Source organism: Micromesistius poutassou, assembly GCF_964030765.1.
Source record: "Micromesistius poutassou genome assembly, chromosome: 16".
NCBI lineage: Eukaryota > Metazoa > Chordata > Actinopteri > Gadiformes > Gadidae > Micromesistius > Micromesistius poutassou.
Genome location: NC_140286.1, coordinates 11,989,728 through 12,003,967, shown reverse-complemented (window position 1 = coordinate 12,003,967; position 14,240 = coordinate 11,989,728). Strand labels below are relative to the sequence as shown.

Sequence of the window (14,240 nt, the reverse complement as noted above, 5' to 3'; positions counted from 1 at the left end):
CATTTGGTTATCGGTCATCACCCGGGATTAAGGAGAACATTTCATGCGCTGGATGGTTTGTTTAAATAGAGGTATGGATTTGTTTTGTATAAACAAGACTTCAATTCATGTTGCATTTACACAGCATATAAATTGCATCTGGCCATTCACTTGGCCTCCATACAGTATTTTGAATTTCTATGTTATGTTGGTGTTCTTTGCAATCAAATAAATTATTTGCTCAACACCTGTGGTGTATATGGACCAATTTCCAACGCAGGTTAACTTGGGACACGACTGCTGTCATTATGAGGGTGCTTTACGAAGTGGCAATACTCAATGCATTGTTGCTGTGGAGCTTGTTTAAAATGGGATCTTAACCTTTTCTCAAGACAAACAAAGCCCATTGACAGTCCTAGCACAATAAGATAACTTGGCATATCTAATTCCATGATGAGTACAAAATGTGCTCAGAGCACAGACCTCCAAGGACCGGCTTAGAAGTGGGCCTGACTTTGAGTGAGCAAATTGACTGCTCTCGGCAGAGTTTGATGACTCGCCCATTTTAAAATATGGGTGAGCAATTACTCAAACCCATGAACATTTCAGGATAGTTTAAGCAGAGCCCGTCTATGGAGAGCCTTGGCACTCTATTGAACCCATTGTATTGAACTTGGTTGCAGTTCCATTAGAATTCCACTGGGGGCGAGTACAGATTGAACGGGGGTCTATGGGGCTAGACGGCTAAATGTATCTTTCACCTGCATGTCGTTGAAATATCGCCGATTTTATTGTAGATTTCACAAGTTCAATATAGATTAAATTTCAAAAGTCGAATGAATGAGTAGTCCTTTCGATTTCTTACAGGTTGGGCCGTTGTTGGCCATACACGCTAGCATTCTGCTAATGAATGCTGATTGGTCAGGGACGGACTGACTGATACGACCAGAGCTTGATGGCATCTGAAGCTAAAGCAGAATCAGAAACATTATGTTAAAGAGGACTTTCCGTCTAAGTTAATTGTTATATATACATACACATATATATATATATATATACATATATGTGGGCCTTAATGAGGCAGAGGGATTATGCATTAAAAACTGCAATTAAGTCTGAGTTAGCCGACGATAGGAGAACCTTTCAACAATTATGGAATAAAGTTGTAAGGGAATTGAGAAAGTCTAAAGCAAATTTCTTTATCAATATTATCAATGACTCCAAAGGAAACAGCAGACAAACCTGGAAAAACATTAACATGAAAAAGGATCATAACAATAATAAAGATAAAGGGTTTGAACTACAAGTACAGGGCACCTTAACTCAAGATAAAGTTAAAATCTCTTCTGTGTTTAATACTTATTTTATTGATTCTGTGCAAGATTTAGTGAAAGGATTTGGCCCCAGAGAGAAGAACATTACACCACCAAATGATAATCTCCCAATTTTTTACATATCTGAAGTGAATGAACCCTCTATAGTTAAAACTATAGGCCAGTTTAAGAACTCTAAGGCTAAAGATGTTTTTGATTGTGACTGTGCATTTGTGAGGAAGTATAAAAACATCCTATCCACTCCAATTACACATCTGGTGTATAGCTTTTTTCCCATGGCCTGGAAGTCAGCAGTGATAACTCCAGTATTTAAAGCTGGTGATGTCACTGATGTTACCAACTACAGACCTATAAGTATACTTCCTGTTATCTCCAAAGTATCTGTGACCAGTTGATGGACCATCTAAATCAAGGCCATTTTCCCTTGCACTCTATGCAATTTGGTTTTAGGAAATATCATTCAACAGAGACAGCAAACTGCTATTTTATTGAGCAAATTAAATCCAGCCTTGATAATGGAGGTGTTGTTGGTGCTGTTTTCCTTGATTTAAAAAAAGCTTTTGACACCGTAAATCATAATGTTCTGTTGTCAAAGTTGTCAAAGTTTAATTTTTCCTCTAATGCTCTGACTTGGATGGAGTCTTATTTAAATTCAAGAAAGCAGTGCACCAGAATTAATGATGCATGCTCTTCCTTTGCAAACAGTACCATTGGAGTCCCACAGGGATCAATTTTAGGACCAATTTTATTTAGTTTATATATTAACGACCTGCCTCTGATCTGCCCAGACGTCCATATCCAAATGTATGCGGATGATAGTCATCTATACACATGCCAAAAATAGAGAACAGGCTGCATCAAAACTCACTGCAGTGCTAAACAAAGTCTCAGACTGGCTTACTAGCAGCTGTCTGACTCTCAATGTAAGCAAAACTGTTGGTATGTATTTCTCCAACAAGAGAAATGCACAGCAATAACCTGACATCTTTGTCAAAGGAGCGGTGATTACAATTGTTGACAACTTTAAATATCTGGGCATAATCATTGATTCCAACCTAAATTTTAAAAAGCATATTAAAAAGATATCCAGAAATGTCAGAGTTAGTTTGATTAATTTTAGACATATTAGACACCAATTACCAATACATGCTGCTAAACTGTTTATGCATTCAATGATCCTTTCACATTTGTCCTACTGTGCTACAAGCTGGTCCCAGGCAGGTGTGACTACTCTGAAACCCTTGTATACTCTTTACAAACAGGCTGTGAAAGTTTTGGATAAAAAAAAAAAGAAACTACCACCACTGTACCAAAGTATAAAAAACATAACCTGTTAACATTTGACCGTTTTCTTTGGTTTTCTGACATGTGCCTGATGTACAAATTGATCCATGAACTTGCACCACCACCACTCAAGCAATGTGTGTCATTCTGCAGGGACAATGTACGGGTATCTAGGGCTGCTATGAGAGGTGATTGTTTCACCAAATTTAAGAAGACCACTTTTGGGCAATCAGCATTCTCATACCAAGCAACTGGAAAATGGAACTCAAGCCCACTCCATATTAGAGACTGTACAAGTCTTAATAGCTTTAAAAAGTCTCTGAAGACATGGCTGAAAGAGAATCAATCTTGCGATCATTGATCTTTGTATATATCTATAACACCAAATGTATTTTGTATGTTTTTTTTACTGTAATGTTATTGATGTTGTTGCTATCTGTTTTTGACAATTGTCTGTAATGTCTAGTATGTTTTTATAGTGCTTTGAACTTCCTGCCCAGGGACCACAGGTGCAAATTAGCTGTTTAGCTAACCCTGGTATAGAACCTGTTCTATACATGGTCCCTGTTAACAAAAACCAATAAACTAAACTAAACTAAACTTCTGGTTAACCTACAACAAGGCCTCAAGTGAAAGTTGGCGCTAGTTCTAACTGGGCTTAATCAACTAAGCGCTGCTTTCATTAGCGACTTTGATGGAATACCCCTCAGGTCATACCAAAAGGGATAGTAACAGGAAGTGATTTCAGAATAACGGCGAGTGTAACTCCACGTTTTCGCCACCCTTTCAGACGGCTTGGTAACCCAACGGTGGAGTACTGAAAAATAGGTCGACTCAGCGTGTTTATTTTGGCGGACTTTTGGCGGTGGAAATGCCAATATAAGCGAACCGAACCGCACCGCTCGGTGGAAACGCCAATATAAGCGAATAGAGCCGCACTGTACCGTAACGAACAGTAGTGCACCGCTCAGTGGAAACAAGGCATACGAGCGGGTTACTTGGTTCTCGTAGCCTAGAGAGTAGAGACTTGAGGGGATAAACCCTTCCTCCGGGCTGCTCCACAGCCAGGCTCCTGCTTATTGGTTCATAGCGCAGCGAGGGCTCCTGCTTATTGGTTCATAGCACAGCCAGGGCTCCAGCCTATTCGTGAATAGAACTCTGAAGAATAAGTCCCGCCTCCCGGTTCCCTCGGTCGAATGTCTAAGGGAAATAACATGTGGTTTTTGAATGATCGTACATAACAAACTCTGTAGGTGGAGGAGAAGTAAAAGCTGTGTCACATTTTCAACTACAACCGTTTTCATTTAGTTTCAACTGGGTTTTTGGATTTTTGGTGCCGTTAAAGTAGCATTAATAATCGTTTACTTCTTTAACGGCACCGACAATCCAAAAACACAGTCGAAACTAGATGGAAAATGTGTGTAGTTCAAAACGTGACGCAGCTTTTACTTCTTCGTCACCTACAGAGTTTGCTATGTACGATCATTCAAAATCCCCATGTTATTTCCCATAGACATTTGACCGAGGGAACCGGAGCCTCGGAGGCGGGACTTATTCTTCAGAGGTCTATAGACATTGACGTGATTCAGATCTCTTAGCTAGTCCCACCCACTCAGAGGAGGACTTTCCTCCTCTCTCCCATTGACTCCCATGTAACTCACCGGCCGCCAGTAGTTCCCGAGAAATGAATGGGAGTCAATGGAGGCTGAGGGAGGAATGTTCTCCCCGAAGTAATATCCAATAGGCGATAGGGGGTGCTAATGTCCCTTTACCCAGGGAAGCGAACATTACACAGTAGTCATATTTAAGGGCATTAATTCATTACAGTAGTCTGGGCAATCGACATTTTTTATTCTCAACAATGTTAAGGAGGATCTTCCTCCCTCTCCTCACTGGAGAAGACTAGCCTGGTTCCGCCCGCCTCCGTACTTCCGCTCAATTTTCATTTCCCTTCAGTACTTCGGTCTGGGAGTAGTGTATGTTCGAACGATTTCTTTTCCCTCAAGTTTGTCCCTCCAATCAGCGAACAGGAGGCGCGGCCTGAGAACAGTGACGTACAGGTCGTGCGCGAGTTTCAGTTGTAGTCAAACGAATACCAGGAAGCAGCAGGAAGACCATGGAGAAAGATGCTAACAAAGCTATTCGGTCTGTTGTGGAAACTCTGCCGAATATAGATAAATTAAAGCCGGAGCAGGAACAGGTTTTGCTTAGTTTTGTTGGTGGTCAAGATGTTGTGGTGCTTCTTCCCACGGGATTCGGGAACAGTTTAATTTTCCAGCTGGCTCCGCTGATACTGTCGGTGGAAAAGCGACATAAAGTGAAGTGGTGAAGGAGTTTGCTAAGCATGAAAATATGTCACGACCAAACATTAGCGATTGGTTAAGGCAGATCCGGAGTGGCACTGGGCAGAGCCAATAGGTTTTAAACTTCAACAGCACCCGCCTTCAAGTGAGCAATCGTTTGTCTCTATAGCAGTTCTAGATCGGTATGAATGAAATGAGTATGAAGGTCTAGTTGGGACTAGGCTAGGAGAAGACGGCATGAGACCAGAAAAAGGATGGGAGGCCATAAAGGCGTGGATCCAAAAACACTCCAAGTCAACTGGACGATGATCACTCGTTATTTGCAGAAGCCGGACGAAGACCTGGACAAGTTCTCTGAGCTCTTCAGCGAATGCTAGTTGCTGCACTCAGGCCAAACCGAATATGATTTGGACACCCTCGACCAGTCTCGGGACTTGCCTCTGAAGACCATGTACCTCAGCAGGTACTGCCCGACATCCGAAAGGGAGTGAAGGCGAAGGTTCCCAACTGGGACAACAGTACCACAACACTGGCAGACATCATGGAAACGGGACAACGGGTGGAGTGAGATGAAGAAATCAGGATCCGATTCCTGTCGCACAAGGAGAAGGAAAAAAGCAGGGATAGAGAACGATCTCCCCAGTTGGACAGGCCAAGAGAACCTCGACCATGCCACAACTGCGGGCAAATTGGACACTGGATAAAAGAATGTAAAGCCCCACGAAAAGATGCTCCATGACCGCCCCAACGAAAAGATGCTCCGTGACCGCCCCAACGAAAAGATGCTCCGTGACCATGCCTCCAACGGCCATCGCCGCTACTATTCGACAAGAAAAACAGTTTCTATGTAACTGCCTTAATTGAACAATTCAAAATTGATTTCCTGATTGACACTGGTGCCGAATATACTACAATCCCACTACAACTTTTAAAATCTCTCAAACTCCCCATGGCACTGCCTCCAGCTTTCACAAACAGATCCCATCAACTTTGCTGTTGGACCCACAGAGATAACAATACAGCTGTGGACAGGAGACGACATCCAGGAAGCCCTTCTAGGGATGGATTTTTTTTTTTATATGATCACACACCCCGATTTGAGCAGACTTTGATGTGTGGCTACCCACACACAGACGGACAGACAGGACAAGAGCATAACTCCTTGGCAGATGTATTTTAAGGATATTATTAATGGACATTACTAACACAGTGAAGTGGCATCATTGAAACATGATTCAAATGCTTGCATTTTGATAAGGTGTTGAAAGTTTATTTCAAAGTAAAAAAGAAAAATCATATACGTAAATAATTTAACAGTTAAAGTGACAACCAACAGGCACACTATACAATCAATGATTGCCATCAGAGTCAATCAAATACCACAATTGCTCTGATTGCTAAAATTATAAATAAAACTATTTACAGATTGGAAAATAATTATCACTGACATATGCAACATTGTGAAATGTAGCAGTGGAAAACCACAAATGTTACTGACACTGAGCACAACAGTTAGACTCAATATTTATAATCATCACTCATCATGATTTTGGTCAAGGTGATTATAATAGTTTGGGAAGGAGAACTGTAATAGAACACAACCGCATCAGAAAACCTCATAAAGTGCAACACAGTTGATGGCAGTTAAAAAATAACCTCATTCCTTAGCTGGAACGAAACCTGCCACTTGGAGTCCTCCAAAACAAATAGGAATGACAGTGTGATAGTTATCACATAGAGCTGTTGAAAACAGCAAATTCCTATGTAGAGCTGAAACGAAGAGCAAGCACTTTTTCTGCACAACGGTCATCTTAAGATTGAACAAAAACAACAAGCTTAGACTTTTAAAGCATCAACTTTCACCATATACACGACTATATATTTGATTCTCCCGAATCAGTTTGGGAGTTGCACCCAAGCACCAGACAGTTCCTCTTGAGAAGCAGACCGCTTCAGGCAGTGAAGATGTAGTTAACCCGTGGGAAGTGATGTCACAAAGTACATTAGGTGCAACAAAACTGTACCCAGCTGCTTTTACTGCATTGATGGACATGCACGTCTTTGGACGAAATGTGCTTGAAACAGACCGGCAACAAAAAAAAGCATCATGCAATGAAAGTATAATTTTGACTAAGCTTTGAATGAAGCGTAGCCACTCATTATGGACTCATCTGAGAGGCATGAAGTTAATGCTGATGATACATTTGTTTATGGCCATTCAGCAACAAACTGTTAAGTCAAGTTGTGTCTGTTCCACACGGCAGCTGTGTCCATCTCTACTGACTCAAGCCTCTAGCAAGCTAGAGTCTGGTCAAACTGTCTTTGTCTCATCAGGTCATTGTTCCTTCATGATGTAGACGTATACTGTAGTGAGAAAGTACTTCAAGGACTCCACAGTGGAGGACAGCCAGTGGTGTTCAGAGATGACGTCCTTTTTGATGACACATTTACTAATTTCCGTCTGGAGAAGGAGAGGGGGGAGCGAGAAAGAAAGACAGAGAGAGATCCCTTCAAAATGTGATAACTTTCAATGAAATACTGGGTTTGCTGCTGAAAGGTAAAAGTTTAGCTTTAATATAGTTAATCAGCCAATAGGGGGCAGTATTTTCCTATGAAAGGCAGACTAGGATAGAGATCTCACACACACACACACACACACACACACACACACACACACACACACACACACACACACACACACACACACACACACACACACACACACACACACACACACACACACACACACACACACACACAGAGGGAACTTACATAACCGTCTATAAATCCTCGAGTATACAGTGCAGGCAAAAGTGTGCATACTCAGTGTTCACTCACTTACCCAGCCTCCCTTTCTCTTGAGCCAGGGCACCAGGTACCTGCGGACCAGCTGGCCCAGGCTGTCCACAAGGACGTGCACGGTGGCTGGCCGGCCCTGCCGCACACAATCCACGGCCAGGCCAGCCGCCACTGCGAACATGGACACCACCTTTCCCCATGTTATACCTTTTAGTGAGAAAAAGACACCAAGGTGTTTCACCATTAGAAAGAGAACGACACACAGACACACGCAGAAATAGTTTTAATTGGTGTAAACACGACTCTACATGTTGGTTTTATATCCTAATGTGCCAATAATGTATATAGTAATGAATGGAAATATTGCTAAATACATCCACTAATATACACATATATACGTACAGGCAGACAGAGAAACATATTTTGATTAGATTAGATTATTCATCAAAGTCACACAGGAAATTGAAATCAGGCGTCAATCAATCATATTTAAATCAAGTTTAGATACCATACTCATTACAACCAAACTGATCATTTTGGAGGAAAACAGCTAATCTGAACCAGTTCCCAGTGACTAGACATACAGTATGTAGGCCAGGCAGTGGACCTTGCACTGAAGTAAACGGCAAATACCAGCCTTGTGTAAACACTTGGTTACATTTATGTGCCTGATAAGATGTCTTGCTAGTTGCCGTGTTACATGACGAATGTGGTAATAAATAAAAAGTGAGAAGGTGTTTCAGGAGGGCTTTCACAACCCCAGAACAATAACAGGAGAGGAGAGAGAGGGGGGAGGGGGGGCGTGGGGTGACTCCCCCCCACACCACCCCTCCCCCCCCTCTCTCTCTCTACATTGCTTAACATTTAATAGCATCATCCCTGATCGCTCATGGATAAAATAGATTAAAAAAAGCTTCAAAAAGAGCTCCAGTCTGGAGGACATCCTGCCGTGTTGCCATGCCGTGGGGGGGGGGGGGGGGGGGGGGGGTGTTATGACAGCACGGATCAGTGATGCAACAACGATGCCAGGCCCCAATTAGCATTAGGCTCCTTAAGCCCAGAGTCCACAGCAGGGCCGATACTGTGGCTCTCTTTGGACCTGAGCTCAACGGGCCGAGACCCAGGCCGGGGACCTGGGGAGGAGAGGTCGGGGAGCTTAAAGCAGATAAGTGTCCACAGGGGACATCCAGGTCACATGGTGCAAGGATCCCGCCCCATTCTGAGAAAGCCGGCCCCATATATAGACCGTTGGGACAGACGTCGGGGGGTTAAAACTGTTTAGACGAGCAGGAGGGATAAGGAGAGCAGGGGGGAGGTGGGGAGTTGCAATGAATGTTTGAATGAATGAATGAATAATTCATCCATCCATTCATTCATTCATTCATTCATTCATTGAATTAAATGAAATTAGCTTGTTTTATACAGGGAATGGGTTAACCTAGCGATTGTTAGTGACGGCACTTGGTTCTATGAACATCCTTATTGTACCGACAGCCATATATTGTTTCACCTTCTTCTGACAAGTGTAATTATTTTAAGTCACTTTGGATAAAAGAGTCTGCTAAATGCCCTAAATGTAAAATGTAAATGTAATTCTAGAGAAGGAGAAGGAGCAGTGACTGTAGTTGTATTATTACTGAAAATGAGGTGCCACTACAGACCAATGGCAATGCCTTTGTTAACATCCATTTAAGCTCATCCGTGATCATGACTTGTGAGTGGAGTTTGACTGACTGTACCTAATGGAGGATACTGCCAACTCAGTTCATATTTAGAGTTACAAAAGCAGAAATCGTTAAAGTTCATCCTATTATAGTTCCACAATGATGGATTGAGGATTCCAAGATATTTCCTTTTTCAAGCATCGGGAGACTTCGAGTGGAACAATCACACACCATAAATAGTTTCGGTCAGACAAGTGTGTAGAAAATAGCAATATCTTTCCATCTACAGCGAGTTGTCAGAGCAGAAAGCCGGGGCAGGCAAGGATCAGCGGTCTGTTATTCTTAAGATGGAATCCCACGCTGTTCTAAAAATTGCTCTCTAGTGATGCAGGGACAGCGACGTATTCAACCAGAAACACAGAAAAGAAACCATGCTATTCTGAAAAAAACAAGTATCTTATTTTTGATCTTTCCAGGCAATGGGCCAAAGTGGACCTCTCGAGTTCTCTGCGTTTCTTTGCATAGCGGAGATATTTAGGAGCGCTCCCCACTCTCAACTCGTTACAAAGTTCTCTCCTTCGTCCGTCAGTTACATTCAAAACATCTCTCCACAAGAATTCCTCGTGAAATCTACAAAGGCTTCTTTTGTGCAACAGACATTAGGTGGCGAGGAATGCCGAGATGAGAGCGCCACTCAGAGACGACTACAGCGCAGCTCTGAATGCCAGAGGGGATAGGGTTCAAAGTACTAAAGTGAAATGTCTGTGCACCAGACAGAGGGGTGTGGACGTTTGGATCCCTTAGGAATATTGTTAATGCCTCTCATACAATGACTATTAACTATGATCAAATCAAGAAGAACAAGATACACAAGAACAAAAATATAAAATGTCACATGGTCCTAATTATTTGACAGTCCCCATTTGAATAAAGGGAAGGACAAATAAGGAATCAGGCAGGCTGTAAATCATGTCGGCAGTTAATGTTCATAAAAAGATTGGTCTGGTCTTCCTATGTTTCAGATTGTCAGGCAGAGCAGGAGAAGGACTTGTCGAGACATATCAACGAGTAATCAGACAATACAGACTCAAGTCCTCAGGTAAAACCGGCCAGCCAACCGTTTATGGTTCACCTTTTGACACAGAAGTTTAAAAAAAGCAACCCACTTCAAAGTAGTCTTGAGTTTGTCACTGGCTTGGCCACTTTAGGCTTTGGGATTCTGCGATATGTATGTGAAAGAATGTGATTATGGTGAGGGCCAAAATTGAGCTTAATTTTACTTTTGACGTTTACTATGTCAACACAGTCTTACAGCTCTTTCTTTATTTATTTTTTTGCATGTTCTCACTTGCAAGATGCAACCTGAAATGAAGGATGATTCCCACAAACAGGGATGTGGCCCTGACTCTGACGTTATTTTTAACCCATCTCTTTACCCCAGAGATTCTCCTTCTGACTGATCAAGACTAGTCTGCCCACAAAAGGAGACCCTGCCTGGCCTTGAGTCGGTCGCATCAACGTCACAGACACCGCCCACGTATGGCTAAATATGTGTACCTGTTGAAAAGATCTCTGTTGCCACAGCAATGAAGGCATCCGATACCATATTCTCCATGGCAACAGAAATGTTGAGTTGCCGAGCCACGTTCCTGTAGAGACTTGGGTGCATACACTCCAACTCATCGCCTAGGTAACCGTGGAAGAAGAACCCAGAGAGAAGAGAGAGAAGAATTGTTAAGAAAATGACACCCATTCTCTAAAGTAGATCATCAAGACAAAAGACAAATCATGTTAATTCCAAGAGCATACATACAGTCTCAAATAAACAACATAGTACTCTCTAGCAGATGGCATACTAACTAACAAATGGTCCTAAGTTACCGACAGAATTGGCACAATGTTTGTGTTTGTACATTTCGAGCCATTGAGGCAAAGTGTTTATGTCATTCAGAATCAACCTGATCTCATGAATCCATATATATATATATATATATATATATATAAAATAATCCATATATTGCATAATCAAGGGTGATAGCCACTAGCCACTTCCACCTGAGAATTGCAAGGGGAACTCTCATGACCAATAGGATGCACACACCCAGGGAGTAAAGGCCGGATGAGTAGGCCTACCAATAAACAACACAATAACGTCTAATCATTTTTTGACGTATTGACTCACCTTGCGTACCACAACCTAGAATCCACTGATGGCCCTTCAGGTTCGACATTTGTATCGTACATTTACACCTTATTCTCACCGAGATACAGGAGCTAGAATCTAGATCTAGAATCTATTGATGACCCTTCAGGTTTCGACAATTGTATTGTACATCAATCACTTTGTTCTCACTGAGATACAGGAGCTAGAATCTACTAGAATATATACCTAGAATCTACTGATGATCCTTCAGGTTTGACATTCGTATTGTACATCAATCACTTTGTTCTCACTGAGATACAGGAGCTAGAATCTACTAGAATGATAGATCTAGAATCTATTGATGACCCTTCAGGTTTCAACATTCGTGTTGCTCATTTATCACTTTGTTCTCAACGAGATACAGGAGCTATAATCTACTAGAATCAACTAGAATCTAGACATAGAATCTAGACCTAGAATCTACTGATGACCCTTCAGGTTGAGACATTCGTGCTGTACATTTATCCCTTCGTTCTCACCGAGATACAGGAGCACCAGAGACACCTCGGCCAGCGCCGTGCTGGTGGAGGGGAAGTGGAGCTCGCTCCTGGCCCATCCGTACCCGTGCTGGCTGAGCCTGGAGAGGACGTAGTCCCGGTAGAGCGCTTTGGCCTGGAACACCAGCTCCTTGTCGCTCACCGAGCGGTCGAACACGTCCAGGACCTCTGCGGCGAACTCTGAGGACTTCCGAAGCACTTCCATGATGCGGTCGCACCACACACACCCCCCCCTGGTCCCTCTGACGACACGACCCCGCGGGAGGGGGGTGAGGGTCAGGTCACCCGGACCTCTTTACAGTGAGCTAGTAGGCTTGGTTCCAGGTGGTCACCTCGAGTGATGAGATGAACGACTGTCAAAGGTCATGACGGTACGCTGGGAGTGGGGTGGGGGTAAACAACGATTCATTTTAAAGCCAGGGCAAATGAATACTGAATGAAAAACAATACTCAATTATTTTTTCCTGTGTGTGTGTGTGTGTGTGTGTGTGTGTGTGTGTGTGTGTGTGTGTTCCGGCTGCAGCCTGAGTTTGCCTTGTATAGAAAAATAGGTGGGTGTTAAGGAAGACTGAAAAATCCAGCCTGAAACTTGCATAACTTACATAACATGCTGGAGGCGTTGTTATTATGAGTCACGTTGTGTGATAGTCAAAACATGGCCAGATTTTTTGATTACGAAACAACAAGAATAATCACAAAAGAAGAAGAATCACAAAAGCATAATATTGTGCAACTGAGACATAGCCCACAATGTTAGAATGCATAACATAAAAAGAACATAACAGGCATTTCCATTCAAGAGAGTCAATCCTTTACCTTGAACGTCGTGCCCAGCAATTCCGCGCGATAAAAATCCATACAGTGCCCAATGGACTTTACTTTTTCAAAAAGACACACTGTACATGCAGAGGCTGTTTCTCATTCCACTCACTTCCCGTCACTGTCAAAACAGCAAATCCAATCCCGAAACAGGCCTACCGACTCCTTTAATCCCACCAGTTAACGGAGGATTTGAAGGAACGCCGACTTTGTGTGTCTACTCGTCCACTGGCGGTGTGCTCGCTGATCAGTTTAGTTTCCCTCTCTCCACCTATGAGTTTAGTTTTCCCGTGGAGCGGACGCACGGGTTGATGATGACAGCGGATGAACACAGATCAAACACGCCAGCATGTTGCTCCTCCTCCGTGTGCATTGGAGGCGGAGATAAGACCCCCCCACCCCCCCGTGGAAATATCACATCAATTGGCATACGTTTCAATTGTCATGTGTAGGCTTGGTTGATATGTTTTGGTCTCATTCATTTTTTTTAATCCATTTTTTTTGTTTAGTATTTTTGGTCTTATTCATTGATAGGCCTACTTGATTACTTGCAGGCCTGACCTACAGCTGGTTCATCGTGTTTGTTAAAGTATTAGTCTCGTTTTTAAAAAAAATAGGTTGACGTCTAATGCGGGTTGGGGTTCGATTATAAATGTATTGCTATCCTCCACCACAAGATGTCACTATTGCCATAGGTAGCTTACCGGTTTCTATTTAAGACCTTGGCGTAGGGTAGGCCTATATCAGGAGTCAGGAGTCAGGACATCTTTGTGCTTAAGCGCTAAAGAGCCTATATCCCTATCCTACATCCTGCTGTAACGTAGCCTATATGTCAACATAATCATCTTAACTAGTAATAGGAAACTGTGGAACATTGTGGAGCCCATAGGTCTCATATTCTTCCATCTGGTAGACTAATAACCAAGTGTTGCATGGTTTGAGCAAGGCATATCATATGAGGGGGTTGTAGTGTTGAGCACCCAAGGAAGCGCAGTGGGTGTAAAGTTGTTCGAATGAGCGGTTCTCGAGAAAGCTGCACGCATGTATTACCAACGGGCACTGGTGTTAAATAAAAAATAAAGAGAGGTTATATCACTGGTGCTTAGCTGAAATGAGACATGGAGGGAAAGATGTAAACACATCAGCGCTATTGCTGTTGGTGGACGGTTGCTCCGATTGAGCGTCATTGGCGAGAGAGTGCGGGAATTTCAGTTACATGGATTAAACGGCTAGAGAGAGGACGTTACATTAAATCATGTCCGTTCCCGTCACTTGTTCTGGATATTGCGTTATCAAAACTCGATATTTAAGCTAAGCTTTTGGGGGCCCTATGCGCAGATTGTTGGCGGCCCTACGCG

At 42.8% G+C, this 14,240-nt stretch overlaps 1 protein-coding gene across 1 annotated transcript; it reads right to left on the bottom strand.

The window, feature by feature from the left end:
• Positions 1-6,173: 6,173 nt before the first annotated feature.
• On the bottom strand, positions 6,174-13,152 carry LOC311360804 (bcl-2-related ovarian killer protein homolog B-like). Its single transcript, XM_084480898.1, has 5 exons — positions 12,880-13,152; positions 12,046-12,439; positions 10,921-11,049; positions 7,743-7,906; positions 6,174-7,361 (listed from the first exon to the last, which is right to left on the bottom strand). Exons 2-5 carry the CDS (start codon positions 12,266-12,268, stop codon positions 7,236-7,238), a joined length of 642 nt encoding a protein of 213 aa, XP_084337024.1. The 5' UTR covers positions 12,269-12,439; positions 12,880-13,152; the 3' UTR covers positions 6,174-7,235.
• Positions 13,153-14,240: the final 1,088 nt, after the last annotated feature.

Excerpts from the sequence above, each read along its gene's own strand:
- LOC311360804 (XM_084480898.1), bottom strand. The coding sequence starts at position 12,268 with ATGGAAGTGCTTCGGAAGTCCTCAGAGTTCGCCGCAGAGGTCCTGGAC. Across the intron at positions 11,050-12,045 it reads TCTGGTGCTCCTGTATCTCG|GCGATGAGTTGGAGTGTATG; the intron begins GTGAGAACGAAG and ends ACGGTTACCTAG. Across the intron at positions 7,362-7,742 it reads TCAAGAGAAAGGGAGGCTGG|ACGGAAATTAGTAAATGTGT; the intron begins GTAAGTGAGTGA and ends CTCCTTCTCCAG.